Raw genomic sequence first — 14,710 nt, forward strand, 5'->3', positions numbered from 1 at the left:
TGACGCCTTTTAATCCCTCTCTCTCCCTCAGTCCTCTTTTCTTTCTACATCTTCCAACTAGCATGCAAATCTTTCTACTTCAATTCCAAGTCACCCAATAATCTGATCACATTCTTGCATTCTTAACAATCCAAAGTCACATTCATACATAGACATTTAGCCCCTACGGTGAATGCTTTTTTTACACTAATTGAATTGTAGATTAAACTAGTATGATAAATTTATTAGTTTTCTTCTAACATAATTCAAATAGTATATCTTAGTTTTACAAGTGAATTTTTTTTTTGACTAGTTAAGTTGCAATTTCCCATATCCAATAGTATTCAAATTCACAAAAGTTTAACATAGTAGTTACATTGCTCTGATTTCAAAACTTCAAATGCGAAATTACACCCCCTCTAACTTCAGGGTGATTAATGCGATTAGAAAAATGGCTTAAGGACAAATTTGAACTTTAATATTTTAGTTAAACCATGTTGTAATCTGGTCTTGTTTTAATTACAATTAATAAGTTTTAATTTTCCTAATCATTGTAAACTTACTTATTGTTTCTCTTTCAAATCATTGTAATTAGCCTAATTATTAGAATCAAGAATAAAGGTTGAAACTAGAGGACCACTTGCTTTTACAAGGGTTCAGGTTTAGAAATTTAGTAATTTTTTAGGAAAATGAGCTTTGGAGCCAAACCTTAATAGACTTTGAAAAAACGGGCCTAGGCCAATGGGCCCTCCAATCTCGATCCTCCTCCTCCTCTTTATTGCCCCTAAAATGTTGTTCTTCCTCCTTCTCCTCCTCCTCTTCTCCTTTATTCCCCCTGGAATGCAATGTTTGGCAATGGTAAAATAAACTATAAGCTAAGTTTGCTCTCCACTCTCATCTCTCTATCGCGATTTGCTCACTAGTCTCCCTCTCACCTCTCCTCTCTTGACTGTCAACTCCTCTCCACTCTCCCCTCTCAAAGTTGCGATCCAATCTCCCTCTCGATGTTGCTTGATGTCACTATAGGTGCTTGTCTCACCGTGGGTGCTTGATGGCCATTGCTTGGTCTAATTTTGGCCATGGGTGGCTAGGTGCTCATCTCATGATCTTTGATTCTTGCCGTGGGTGCTCTAACATCTTATTCTCAACTTTCACCAAGTTTAATCTCATCTATTTTTATCCTTTTTCTTTTTGATTCTTAGCTTCTTGAGTTCTTGTTTAAGACTTGTATGATGTGTGATGCTATATGATCTTCTTGATTCTTGTCTATTTCTATCTCTTTCATTAGGATAATTTAGTTAGGTGATAAAAAAAAATTATGAAGATAGTTGACATTGAATCTCTACCTCCATTTTCAATAAGTAGACTTGCATTTAAGGATTCTAATATTGATTTATAGATGATGATGATGAGGATTTTGATTTAAATTGATAAAGATTTTAATCTTTATCTTAAATTTAGACTTCTAAATCTTTTATTTATTTTCTGAAATATGATGTTGAATTTTATTGGACTAAATCTTTTGATTGGACTAAAATTTGTGAGATGATTTAGACTTCTAAAATTAAAATGTTGGATTTTATTTTTTTTATTTTTCAAAATAGGTTATGGCCCATCCTTAAGCCTTCTAAATAAGGATTAGGCTTTAGGTTTTGGATAAAATTTGAAAAATCAAGTTTAAAGGCCTATTCTAATACGGACTTGGCTTGCCAATTTTTCACCGCTACTAGTTATATTATATATATATATATAGTTAGTTAGTTAGTTATATGTAATTGTGAAGTGAGATTTAAATCTACCAAGAGGAGGGGGTAGATAAAAGCAGGTGGGAAATAGTTTTAAGGTGATTATTACAAAAAGGACTCCGTATCTCAGCATGATAGCATTGGGATAACAACTCTCTTTCAATTCTTCTTTATTAAGGATTAGACACAATAAAAAAGTCTGATTTCCCTCAATAAAAAGTATATCTCATCTTTGCAGGTGGGATCAGGTTTGACAAGTCATTAAGCCACGTTAGTTTTTAAAATTTTTTTTACTATGAAAATATTTTTTGGGGTAAAAAAAGTAGTAGTTTGATGTTGAATTATACTCTCTAATTAGAATAATAATAATAATTTTATGGTTCTAAACAATGATAGATGAAATGTTAATTTCTTAAAAAATTTATATTTTTTCAATTATGCTCTCATCACATATTATATATAAGTATTTTAATAATTATACTTGAAATTGTAATGCATAATTTTTTAAAAAATAATAAATGAAATAGAAATATAGTTAAAAATAATTATAAAAATTACCCAATACTCTTTATTTTAAACCAAAATTTCTAAAAAATATTTTATATTGTAGTTCAAATGGAGTACATAAAACAAGAGCTTCTAATTAAATGTGATAATATTTAAATATGACCCAATAAATTGGATATTAGGCATTTAAAAAAAAGACTATCATGTTTTAAATTTGGGAAAATTAATAATTTATTTTTTATAGTTTTGATTTATTTATAAATCAATCCTCAAACTTTCACTTGTTGTAATTTAATTTTTATAATTTTAACTTAATTATAACTTAGTATCAGAACTTTAACTTAAGACAACTTAAGTACTATATTTTAAACCATTTAATATATTTGTCCTTATATTTTTAAAAAATAAAATTAAAGATATAAAAATTATTTTGAAATTGTAATCTTTATGAAAATTAAAAGTTTTAGCAATCTAACATAGTCCATAATTTTTTAAAAAAGTTATTGTATTTTTTAGAAAAAAAAAATCATTTCCATTACTTGAAAGTGAGAGTTCGGTAGACTTTTCTCTAAATTTTATTTGCTTACATAATTTTCCTTTATTTTAAAATGTTTATGAATCTCTCCTAAAAACAAACAATGAATTACAAGGTAATTGAACATATTGGCTCTTGGATTATAAATTCAAAAAAAAAAAATCTAGGACTCTAAACTCATTTTCTATATGATATTGCTTTTTAACTTTCAAATGCAAAGCAACTTGACTATTGTCATTGACAAGATTTAACTTTAATTTTAGTTGACCATAACATAACATAAAAGGATCAAGACAGTTTTTTTGATCTTTTTATGTAATTTTTTGGGTTATTATCTATAATTTTAGGTCATTTTTTATAATTTTTAAATTCATTTTTTAGTGAGTAGCTATTAAAATTAATTTTTATTAATAGTAGAGGTTAAAATTGCACTATTTTTAAAAACTAAAGAAAAATATTGCACAAATAATAAATATAAGGACCCAAAGATTTCTAGAAATTATAGTTTATGAGCCAATTTACTCATTTACCCTCAATTATATACCAACTTCTCTTAAACACTTCTAGAGTTATTTTCATATTAAACATACCTCTCTTTTTTATGTAAAATAAACATACCTCTTTTTTTGTTTGATTTTTAATAAACATGCCTCCTTTTATTTGGGATAAATTGACTCTCTAGTTGAAAAAAAATCTTGTACCTAAAAAATATAGACCAAATTTTTAAAAATTTAAGAGTGTGGTTAATTCACATTGATATACAAAGAGTTTATCATCGAAAATTTAAAAATATATAAAAAGTTTATCATTAATATAGAATGATATCATTAACAAATATAATAAATTGGCTATAATGTAAAATTTAATAAATGTTAGATTATTTACTTGGTTTAATCCTATAATATGAGATATACCTGCAACAGCCTCTTTTATTTGTTAGAAAAGTTTTTGTGTAGTTTTTAAAATGTTGGAAATGTCTGCATGATTTTAATAAAACTCATAAAAATTTTGCATGATTTATTTTTTAAGACAATGGTGCATATATTTTTAAATAGGGAAGACACATGCTCAATTCTAATAAAATATATTATATCAATTTCAAAATTGAATAATATATTTGTATAAATTTAATTTTTTTAAATTTAGGAACTAATATTTTAAATTATTAACACTTTTAATATTTATAATTTTATTTGCTAAAATATCAAGACTAATATTTAAATAATTAAAATTATACTAATTGAGTTGTGTCACTTCAAAGTTGGAAACAAATTATAGCCGAGTCAAAATTATAATAATCAAGTTACAACAAGTTAAAGTTTAAAAATTAAATTATAATTGGAACAAAATTACAAGGAATAAATTATTAGTTTTTCTTTTAAATTTTAACCAAGATCTCTAATTGGGATATGCTATTAAGTATTAAATATTAAGGCTTGAATTTGGTATGATAAATGAATGAAATATGGGAAAGTGGGAAACTAGTGGTTCATGCAAGTTCTTTAGCATCTCTATTTTTGAATCCTGATCAATAATGGCTGTAAAGAGTTTTAATAACTGGATCTTGAATGTAAATTTACAAATTAAATGTGTATTTAATGACTAGATGTTGAAAGGAAATTTAGCAAGCAAACAGAAAGATGAAAGAACAAGAGCAAGTTAGGCTTGAGTTGACAAAAATGTAGATAAAAGTGTCTCCGCATTTGGTATGACTAACTAATGAATTATGAAAACTTTTTATCCTTTCTATTCAGCCTCTTAAACATATGCCATTTTAAGTAATTTAAGAATACAACGGGATCTTTTATCATCCACATTCAATATCATTAAAAAAAAATGCGTATTAAATAATTTGCCAAACCTACCTTGCTCCTCTCTCATCAATCACCATACATATATTCCCTATTGTGTTTTTGCGTAGAGCACTTTTAACTATTTTCATCAAGATTAAAAAAAATAGTTAAAATTATTATTAATGTCATTTTAAAAAGAAAGTTTCTTCTAATTTACTCGTATAAAATATTTTACCCGGTTCAAAATATAAATACTTTTCCACAAGAATTTGTATATTAATAAAATTTTATTTTCATAAAAATATATATTATTTTTTATTTTTATCTCTACTTTTAATTTATGATAATTTTTTATAAATATTAAATTATTTATATTTTGAATTAAAATTAATTAAAAAAATTATATTTTACACAAGAGAGTATATATATCACCTTCAAAAGACTTTCTTTTTCATATACACATGCAACTTTTTACTGTACTCAATAAAAAATTGGCAAAAGAGTACAATTGAAGGAGAGCAATGTGATTTCGGAAATAATAATTGATAATCCTGAACCGGAATTGGGTGTGGTTGTCATGATGACGTCAGTTGCAATGGAATCGTCCAGCCTTCCAGACGGCTGCCGTTAGTGACTCCGTTTACTTTCTGCCAACTCTCTCGACTGCGGCTGACAACTCTCACACAGGCACACACGAGCAGGCTCTCTCGCCGTCTCTGGGGAGACCTTTCAATTGATACTCACTCGTGGTCGTGCTCTTTCTTTTCTGACCTTTCTTGCCCATTTTCTCGAGCTTACTCGCCAGCCAAACACCGGAGACAAATCCTCTTCGGCTTCTTCTGCAGAGACAAATGGCGTCAGAGGCAGCCTCCGCAGAAGAAGGCAAAGCTTGGGAGGAGGTCCTCCGAAGGATGCTACCAGCTGGTGCACCCTTACCCGACGAAGAGCATCTCGATTATTCAATTGCGGTGGAATACGAGGGCCCTACCGTTCCTTATGAGGTCCCCAAGGCTGATCCATTGGATATCGCGTCGGCTCCGGCTTCGGCTCGTGCTGATTCCGTGGCTTCGGTTTCTGACAGCACTTCGATTCCAGTGGTGATGCCCATAAATCACAGGTTCACCAGGTTTAGTCGCTTCAGGAATGGTACTTTTAGTAAAGAGTCGCGTAGTCCGGTGGAGAGTCAAAGGTCCTCTTCGGTTTCAGGGACTCAATTTGATTTGCGGAACGGGGAGGGTGAGGATAATTCGGATTCCGGAGGCGGAATTTCCGAGGATGCGGTTAGTTCTGTGTCGTCTCCACGAGCTCCCAATTCAGCTCCTCAAGGTGATGGGTTGATTGAAGTGAAGCGCCCTACTACTGTGACATTTAATACGCCCAAGGATTCAGAGAACGAAGAGGATGACGGGTATTCGTCTCCGCGTTCCGTGGCTTCCGAGCCAGTGGGATCACCGGTTGCAGTGCGAAATTCGCAGGCTGGGCCGAAAAAGAAATGGATTTGCAGCAGATGTGGGAAAGGGAATCGGCTGAAGGAAAAGGAAGCTTGTTTGGTGTGTGATAAAAGGTATTGTAGTAATTGTGTGCTTAAGGCAATGGGATCGATGCCAGAGGGTCGTAAGTGCGTGAGCTGCATTGGGCAGCCTATAGACGAAACGAAGAGGTCGAGTTTGGGGAAGTGCTCGAGGATGTTGTCGAGAGTTTGCAGTCCATTGGAGATTAAGCAGATAATGAAGGCGGAAAGGGAATGCGCGGCCAATCAACTTCGACCTGAGCAGGTTGTCGTTAACGGAAGACAGTTGAGGCAAGAAGAATTGGCGGAGATTTTGGGTTGTCCGATGCCTCCTCAGAAATTAAAGCCTGGGAAGTATTGGTACGATAAAGATTCCGGACTTTGGGGGAAGGTGAAATTTTCGGTTTGAACATACAAGCCTTTTTTTCTTGCAAGTTTCTTTCTTTCTTTTTTTCCTTTTTCCTTTTTGTTTTTTTTTTGTTTAACATAGAAGTTGGTTTTTGTTCATTCTGTTTTTGTATTTACTTGAAAGTCATGAATTTCAGGAGGGAGAGAAGCCAGATAAGATAATAAGTTCGAAACTAAATATTGGAGGTAAACTTCAGATGGATGCTAGCAAAGGAAATACTGGAGTTTTTATGAATGGTCGTGAAATAACAAAAATTGAGCTTAGGATGTTAAAGGTAAATTATGTTTCTCCATGCATCTGCTTTTACTCAGTTCTAAACGGTAAACATGCAGTTGAACGTATAAATACAATATAAGGCTTGATACCAAATTTAGTAACTTGTTAGTTGATGCGTCATTATCTCTTGGTGTTCAGATATGATCTACTGCATCATGTAAATGAACAAAAACCTGAGCTTCCTAAGAACTTAAGCTTTCAATGTTGCTTTTTATATCCACTTATAGGCTGCACATTGTCAGAATTTGATGAGAATATATTAAATGAGATACTACATTTGCCAGGAAATACATCTTCATTCAAAATTTATCCACTCGTATCAAATCAAAGTTTGGATTGTTAACATTTCCATAGGATATGTATCTAAGGTCTCTACTCTTTGATGCAGTGGGTAATTGACGGTTATTTAGTGCTCTTCTATTTTAAATGTTTGTTTCCTTTCCTTCGTGTATTTAGCTTTACTACTATTATTTTTTTAAAAAAAATATAGTGTTTGGTTGCATTGCAGGATCTGAGAAAGTTTGTCTTGAAAGGAATACAATAAGAACTTTTACGCTAATAATGTGTGTGAGTAGATGAACTAGTGAACGCAAAGCCTTTAAATACTGCCTGGCCTTTTTTATCAGAATATCATATTGTTCAGATTTGATATCAATGAGATAGAATATTTGCTCAGCTAACTATAATTGGCTCTCTATTTTTTCTTTTCTATTGTTTTTTTAATAAGTAGGTTGGTAAATTATTAATTTTATCATCATCAATTGATTTGTCCCTGATCTGCGTGTCATTTCAGATGGCAAATGTACAGTGTCCTCGAGATACTCATTTCTGGGTTTACGATGATGGATCTTATGAGGAAGAAGGTCAAAATAATATAAAGGGGAACATCTGGGGAAAGGTTCTTTCTTATCTGAATATGATAATTACCTGTTCTTTTGTTTGAGTGTTAACTTAGATATTGGTCTTATGGTAGTGGCTTGTTTTATGGTAGGCAGGCATCTACTCGTCTCCTTTCTTCATTATTCTCATTGCCTGTACCGCCAAATAATTCTCATGGGATGAATGAGAATCCAACTACCTATTCAACGAGGTCTGTGCCTGAGTATTTGGATCAAGGAAGAGTCCAAAAACTTTTGTTGTTTGGCATGGAAGGATCAGGAACATCCACTCTCTTTAAACAGGCATGTCTGTCTGTTCCCAGCTCTTTTTGTGTTGTACTCTTGCTTGTTTGCTTGTGTCGTTTTGTGTTAACTTGAATCTGTTGGTCTAGGCTTTTCTCACTTTTTTTATTCTCCGTTTGAGCATAGGCCTTTTGTGAGGAATTGTAGTTCATTTGTTTGGTACTTGGAACAATGTTTGGTGGTGAACTACAATTAAGTACATTGGAGTGGTTGATAATAATGTAATAGATTCATTATCTTTTTAAGGATTATGATATTTGTATTGCTTTGTTATCAGCTCCGGAACATGTCCGTATATATGTTTCTCAGCAAAATACATGCATGTACACATATATTTGTATGTGTCTGTGTATTTGTTTTTGTACGTATGATATGTGCGCATGATTATGCTTAAATTTGTGTCTGAATTTTTACTTTTGCAATGCATGCAGAAATATCAATAGATTGATGTTTACATAAAATTGTGAGTCACAAATTAGATGTAATAGATAGGCTGCCGAAAGTTGCACACAGTGTCAAAACAATATCCCAGACATGCATGCATTATCACAAGTTTTCTTTCTGTGTCTTGCAATGAGTTCCTTTTGATCTATTTTCTTTATGTCTTTGCTATCGTAATTATGTACTGGTGTCTTGACTTACAATTTCTATGATCTTAATACGATAATATTCTCCCTCCCTTTCCTTGGAACAGGCCAAGAATTTATATGGCAATGGCTTTTCTGAAGAAGAGTTGCAAAACATCAAGCTCATGATTCAAAGCAATATGTACAAGTATCTCAGCGTTCTCCTTGAAGGACAAGAACAATTTGAAGAGGAGGCTTTGGCAGAAAAAGAATGTACTTTGGATGTTGAGGGTTCTGGGCCAGGTTGGATTTTACTCTTCTTGCCTTTCTTCCCACAATGCATGTTATTATTCTCTAATATGTAGTTAAAGCAGCACTACTGTATTTTAATGGACCTCTTAATTAACTACATTTTTAAAAGCTTGGTAAATGATATAATACAATGGCGTTGTACAATCCATATAGCTAACTCCACTTAGCAGGATAAGGTTTGCTGCTGCTGCTGCTGTTTTCCTTGATTCTTCTGGTGTTGTGATTCTTCTGGTGTTGTGCATAACTTGGTCTTGACAAGAAAAACCCCTAGGATTTATACTTGCCTGTAGAAACAACTTATACCCGGGTCTGTTGATTCATTTACCTCAAATATGTTAATAGCTGATCTTCTGTCCACGGCTCCACGCCCTTTGAAAAACAGAGGGAAACAAAAGTGAAAACTTTTTACTGTTTAGAGTCAAGTTTGTTGCAGATCTGGGTTAAAGTAAACTGTGCTTTATTGATGCGTGATGAAGTGGGGCAAAGCTATCTGTAAAACAATATTTTCTTTGTATTTAATCGCATGAAAAAATATAGTGCACCCTGAACTTCCCAAGAAAAAAATTCATATTATGATACATTTGGTGGGATTGTTGTGAGACTTTCATTGTTCAGTATAGAATTGGACACAACTATATTTTAAATGGTGAAGGGTGAAAGAGTACATGTTGCCGAATGAACTTCCTTGGGTGACTGGGTTGGTTACATAGATACATTTGCAATTAGTAGTTGTGATCAAAGTGTCTTCGGTTTCTAACTTATGACCTCCTTAGTTCTTTATTATGGTTCTTGACTAAGCTTGACTTGAAGCTAGAAAGTTGCTGCCTATGAGTTGATTTCTTGTATAACGTTCGATGTGGGGGCTAATTCAATGCAAAATCTTCAGTTTAAAACTGAAGGCTTGTGGGTAAATCAAGGCCCTAGCACCTAGTCAACAACTAGTTGGTTAGACCACGTAGGAATGATTTAATACCCCCTAAGCAAGATTGAGGGTTTGAATCTTGTAAATAAAAAAAAATTGTCAGAAGAGCTACTCGTATTGGTCTATTTGGACCTAACAATCTAGATTAGTCTGTAGTACCAAATATCTTGTAGTTATACCCAAAGAAAAAAAATTTTAAATCATCAGTGAATATTCACAAAATGTTGTATGATAGTCTCTAACAAGTTCCATTTAAAACTGTCAAATATATTCATCAACGATCAATTGCTCAATTTCTATAGTTGAGGGCCGTTCATCACTTGACTAAAAGAGGCAGCAACTCTGACATTTTGGTATATGCTTAAGAAAGCATGTATATTTTGCATCTTAGGCTTACTTTGTTGAAGCATCATTGGTATTATTTAACTGAAAATTTTTATCTTTTGCAGTTCGTCATTTTTTATGCCCTAATTTTTTTGGTCATTTTATAATTTGTCTCAGATTATTTTCAAATCAGAATAGTTAAAGAACACTTACAGATTATGGAGGGAAAAAAAATAGGCATAGTCGCATAGAGGTCTTCTATTTGGCTCTTTATTTTGTCCAAATAGGTCGCTTTCCAAAACCAACTTTTTTCTCTGTTAATGTTGTTGCGTATGAGACCATTAAAAGTTGTTCATTTTTTCCGCCCAGAAAAACGTTTATTTGTTCTCTTTACAAGACTTCTTGTCTGTTGTCAATTATTTGCTACAAGGAAACACGCCCATGTTGTAACGTACCAGTGCTCATGATCTGAAGCCTGACGGATTCCTAATTGACAAATTTTAATGCCTCTCGTACTTCCTTGATTTCTTATGAATTTTGTGGACAAGTCAAAGCATCTTTTCTTAATGTTCATGAAAAAATGGTGAGCAAACTGTAAGGTGGTTTACTGTTATTACTTTCGCAGAAAATGTAGCTGTCGAAAACAAGAGGTGCATTTACACAATCAACCCAAGATTTAAGCATTTTTCTGACTGGTTGCTGGATATTATTGCGTCTGGAGACTTGGAGGCTTTCTTCCCTGCTGCTACACGTGAATATGCTCCTATGGTAGATGAGATCTGGAGAGACTCTGCGATTCAGGAAACATACAAGAGAAGAGAGGAATTGCATAACCTTCCTGATGTAGCTAAATATTTCTTGGATCGGGTATGCATTCAATTGATAGTTTTCTACCTTGTTCTAAAGTATTCAATAATTGTTGTTCCCTCTTTCTACCAAAAAAAACTAAATTGTTGTTCTTTCTTATATTTTTTCTATTTTTTTAACCGAGATACCAAATAAATTGATGTCACTTTCCAAAAGTTAACACATTAATGTTTTCTTTTTAATTTTAACCTTTTCCCTTTCTGGATTAAATGATTAATGCAATGTAGCTAGGTTCAGGGTTTTTCTGAATTTTTATTTCATCATTTTTTAAAGTTGATGACAGCCAGTATGAAAAACCAATACCAATAAATGGAAAATTTAGTGCTGAGTTCTATTGAAATGTTCAACTTGTAGGTTTCATTGTAAAGAACTTCAAGGGCTGATGGATTAAAATATATTTCAGCTCTCCAGAAGTAATGAAAGAATCTTTCAATTCCTATAGGCTTATGGTGATTGGCCAATTAGAATCACCTCTCCTATCCTACGGGTTATTCATTTGTCCTAGCATACAATTACTTGATGAGGTGGTTGCTGACAAAGAGGCACTGCAAATAAGCTGTTTTTAAGTTCATAATATTATGCACAAATAAAGTGATATGGCTGCTCTCTCAAGAAGCTTTAACCTGAGCTTTCAGCATAGAATCTAGCAGGCTTTGCTATCAAATAATAGATGTTAAATTGAGTCACGTAACACAGTTTTTGTCATGTCTACACCTAAGCTCGTGTATTTTCATAACACTTTGAACACTTGACACTTTGCTTCCATGGAACATGTGCTCTTGTGTGTATTTAATGCATGCTGTGTTCATTGACATCGGACTCATTACATTTTTTACTGTTTTCCATTTGACAATTTTTGTAAAAATTGATGCTGCAGGTCTGATAAACCTTCCATTGGTTTCCTGCCTATCATAATTTTTGTGGCGTATACCAACTTTATGGTCCCAAGTTTGAGAACTATATGATTTTTAAAAGCATGTCCTAAATGCTTTGTAAATGTTAAATTCGTAAGCTTGAATAAATCCTAAATCTGGTAAATCTGAATTTTGGCATGACAAAATGAATGTTTGACCTTCTTCTTTAAATCAAATAATTATGTTATTTATTTGTTTCAATGGAGTTATCTTAGTCCTCCCACCCCTCCACCCCAACAAAAAAATTTAATCTGTCTTTTCGTCTGGTCTTGTTTACATTCTTTTGACTATACATCTCTTGACATGCATTGAATCTGGTTAATTGTTCAAAAGAACATGCTCAAATGCAGGCATTATGTTTTGTACGCCCTCCATTTTAGTTTATAAGGCACTATCTAGAGATTTCACAGGATAAGATATTTTGCACATTACGCAGAGTATTTAATATTGTTTCACCTAAAATATCCCTGGTAATTATGCTTGAGATTAGATGTTAGGAGGGTTAATTGTGATTAGTGAAGGGTAAATTTGGAAAGAATGCAACATTTTAGGGGTTTGAGGAACATAAATGATTGTTCTTGGTGAGTTTGAATTAGTAAAAAGTGTCTTATAAGATGAACTGAAGCAGTTAGTACTATCTATATGACCAATCATATATGATGTTCATCCTGTGTAGGCAATAGAAATATCAAGCAATGAGTATGAACCTTCTGATAGGGATATATTATATGCTGAAGGAGTCACTCCAAGCAACGGCCTTGCCTTCATGGAATTCTCTTTTGATGATAGAAGTCCCATGTCTGAAACATACAGTGAAAGCTCAAATTGTCCTCCCACGACCAAGTAAGTTGTGTCTTCCATCCCAATGCATAGTGCATAATCCTTTTCATTTATAAAGTTAAAGCTTTTGAGAACTCATTTTACAATGTCTGATAATTATTCTTTGGCTCAGGTTTCAACTGATTCGAGTACCTTCAAAGGGACTACGAGATGGTTGCAAATGGCTGGATATGTTTGAAGATGTGCGGGCAGTGATATTCTGTGTTGCACTTAGTGATTATGACCAAATGTGGGCCAGTAGTTCTGGCCATCTTTGCAACAAAATGTTGGCAAGCCGAGATCTTTTTGAGAGCCTGGTGAGGTATCCTTGTTTCAAAGATACCCCTTTTGTGCTTCTGCTTAACAAGTATGATGTCTTGGAAGAAAAGATAAACAAAGTTCCTTTATCAACCTGTGAGTGGTTTCAAGACTTTTGTCCTGTGAGACCACATCACAATAACCATGCCCTAGCACACCAAGCATTTTACTATGTGGCGGTGAGATTCAAGGAGCTATATTATTCCATAACTGGCCAGAAGTTGTTTGTGTGGCATACTCGAGCTTGGGAGCGTGTCTCAGTCGACGAAGGCTTAAAATATGTAAGGGAGGTCGTCAAGTGGAATGAACAGAAGGATGATGACATATATGAAATCCATATGGAAGAATCATTTTTCAGTACAGATGCTAGTTCATCTCCGTTCATGAGACAAGAATGAGTTTGCCATGTAGTTAGCTCTCATGGACAAAAGATCTGAAAGATTAAATTATGGGCAGAGAAAGAGAATCTCATAGCTCCGGAAGATTTGATAGGAGCATTGCATTTTGGTAAAGAAGGATATGGGAGGTCAGTTTGGCTGGGAAATGTCCGATGTGTTTTGATTTGATCTTTTAAGGATCTTCCTGAGATGGGGTGGTTCAGAATGATTTTTTTCCATTATAAATAAGTTAATTTGCGGGGGAGGGTTTTGGTTTGGGGTTGATTTGTTGTCTGTACAGCATATTTATATATATATATATATATATTGGTCGGGTTAAAATGAAGAGAAAAAAAAAAAGGCTGTAATTTTTTATATTTCAGTGGAAATATCTCTCTGCATTGCATAAATTTCTTTAGATGTGTTTTATAAGAGATCTAAAAGAAGCCTTTCCATATGGAAGAGGGTTTTGATTATTTTTACAGGAACTCACGCTGTTTTTCTTTGATTTCGATTTAGAAATTTATCCTATTGTGGAAGTTGCCAGATTTGATGCCTCCGGTGGATACTCGTGGTTAAGGACAAAATTGCTGCTAATAGATTTTAATACTTAGAAACCAGACATTGGGTTCCCTTTCCAAATTTTAGGTGAACTGTATTATTTATAGCCTTTAAATCTCAAGTGATTTCCCCAATTTTAGGGAAAATTGTTAAAGTCCCGCCGAAAAAATTAATTTCCAAAAAGTCTCGTAAAATGAAAAATAGATATAATTTATCGTTAAAGTTTAATTTTCTAGAATTAATTTATAATGTCAATAGATTGGATGAATTCAACCTAGCCTAAGTCTTATGTAAAAGGTGGAAGACACTAAACAATTATTAATTATGTAGTTTTATTTAAGCAATTGACACAAGTTACATGGGAACTTTTATGATGAGGAGCCAGTCACTTGTTTAAATAAACTTGGTTTAATTTTCTTTCGCACCACCAGGCTCCATTAGGCCTAATTCCCACCATCCCATTAACACCAACTTGTCTGCACCGGAAAACCAATGCTACGTAGGTTTCAAAATCTCTAACTTGACATCCTCGAATCTGAGCCATGCAGCAGGTATTGGGGGTAAAGATCTGAGAAGACTAATCCACAGCGATTATGGGTGAGTCTAATAAGCCACAAAATCTTTTTCCTCTTGTTAACTAAACTCTATTTTGGTGAATGTTAATGATTTGTGTATGCAGATACTGGATTGCATTGAAGACAAAGGACTAGGTGTTGTAGCTGCTAGCCTGCTACTTTCAAAGATTTGCAAGAATTGAGAGTTTTTCCGAGTGATCCCTTCAGGACTGGGTCTGGA

General features: G+C 33.3%; 1 protein-coding gene across 1 annotated transcript; it reads left to right on the top strand.

Annotated features, from left to right (window-relative positions):
• The first annotated feature begins 5,243 nt into the window (after positions 1–5,243).
• Positions 5,244–13,830, top strand: LOC129318098 (extra-large guanine nucleotide-binding protein 3-like). The gene is made up of 8 exons (XM_054962651.1): positions 5,244–6,460; positions 6,615–6,752; positions 7,548–7,652; positions 7,750–7,935; positions 8,630–8,804; positions 10,685–10,926; positions 12,517–12,683; positions 12,793–13,830. The coding sequence occupies exons 1-8, from the start codon at positions 5,411–5,413 to the stop codon at positions 13,373–13,375; spliced, it is 2,646 nt and encodes an 881-aa protein (XP_054818626.1). The 5' UTR covers positions 5,244–5,410; the 3' UTR covers positions 13,376–13,830.
• Positions 13,831–14,710: the final 880 nt, after the last annotated feature.

This window comes from Prosopis cineraria, unplaced genomic scaffold (genome assembly GCF_029017545.1).
Source record: "Prosopis cineraria cultivar Desert tree isolate PC_DT_omini unplaced genomic scaffold, ASM2901754v1 PC1, whole genome shotgun sequence".
Taxonomy (NCBI): domain Eukaryota; kingdom Viridiplantae; phylum Streptophyta; class Magnoliopsida; order Fabales; family Fabaceae; genus Prosopis; species Prosopis cineraria.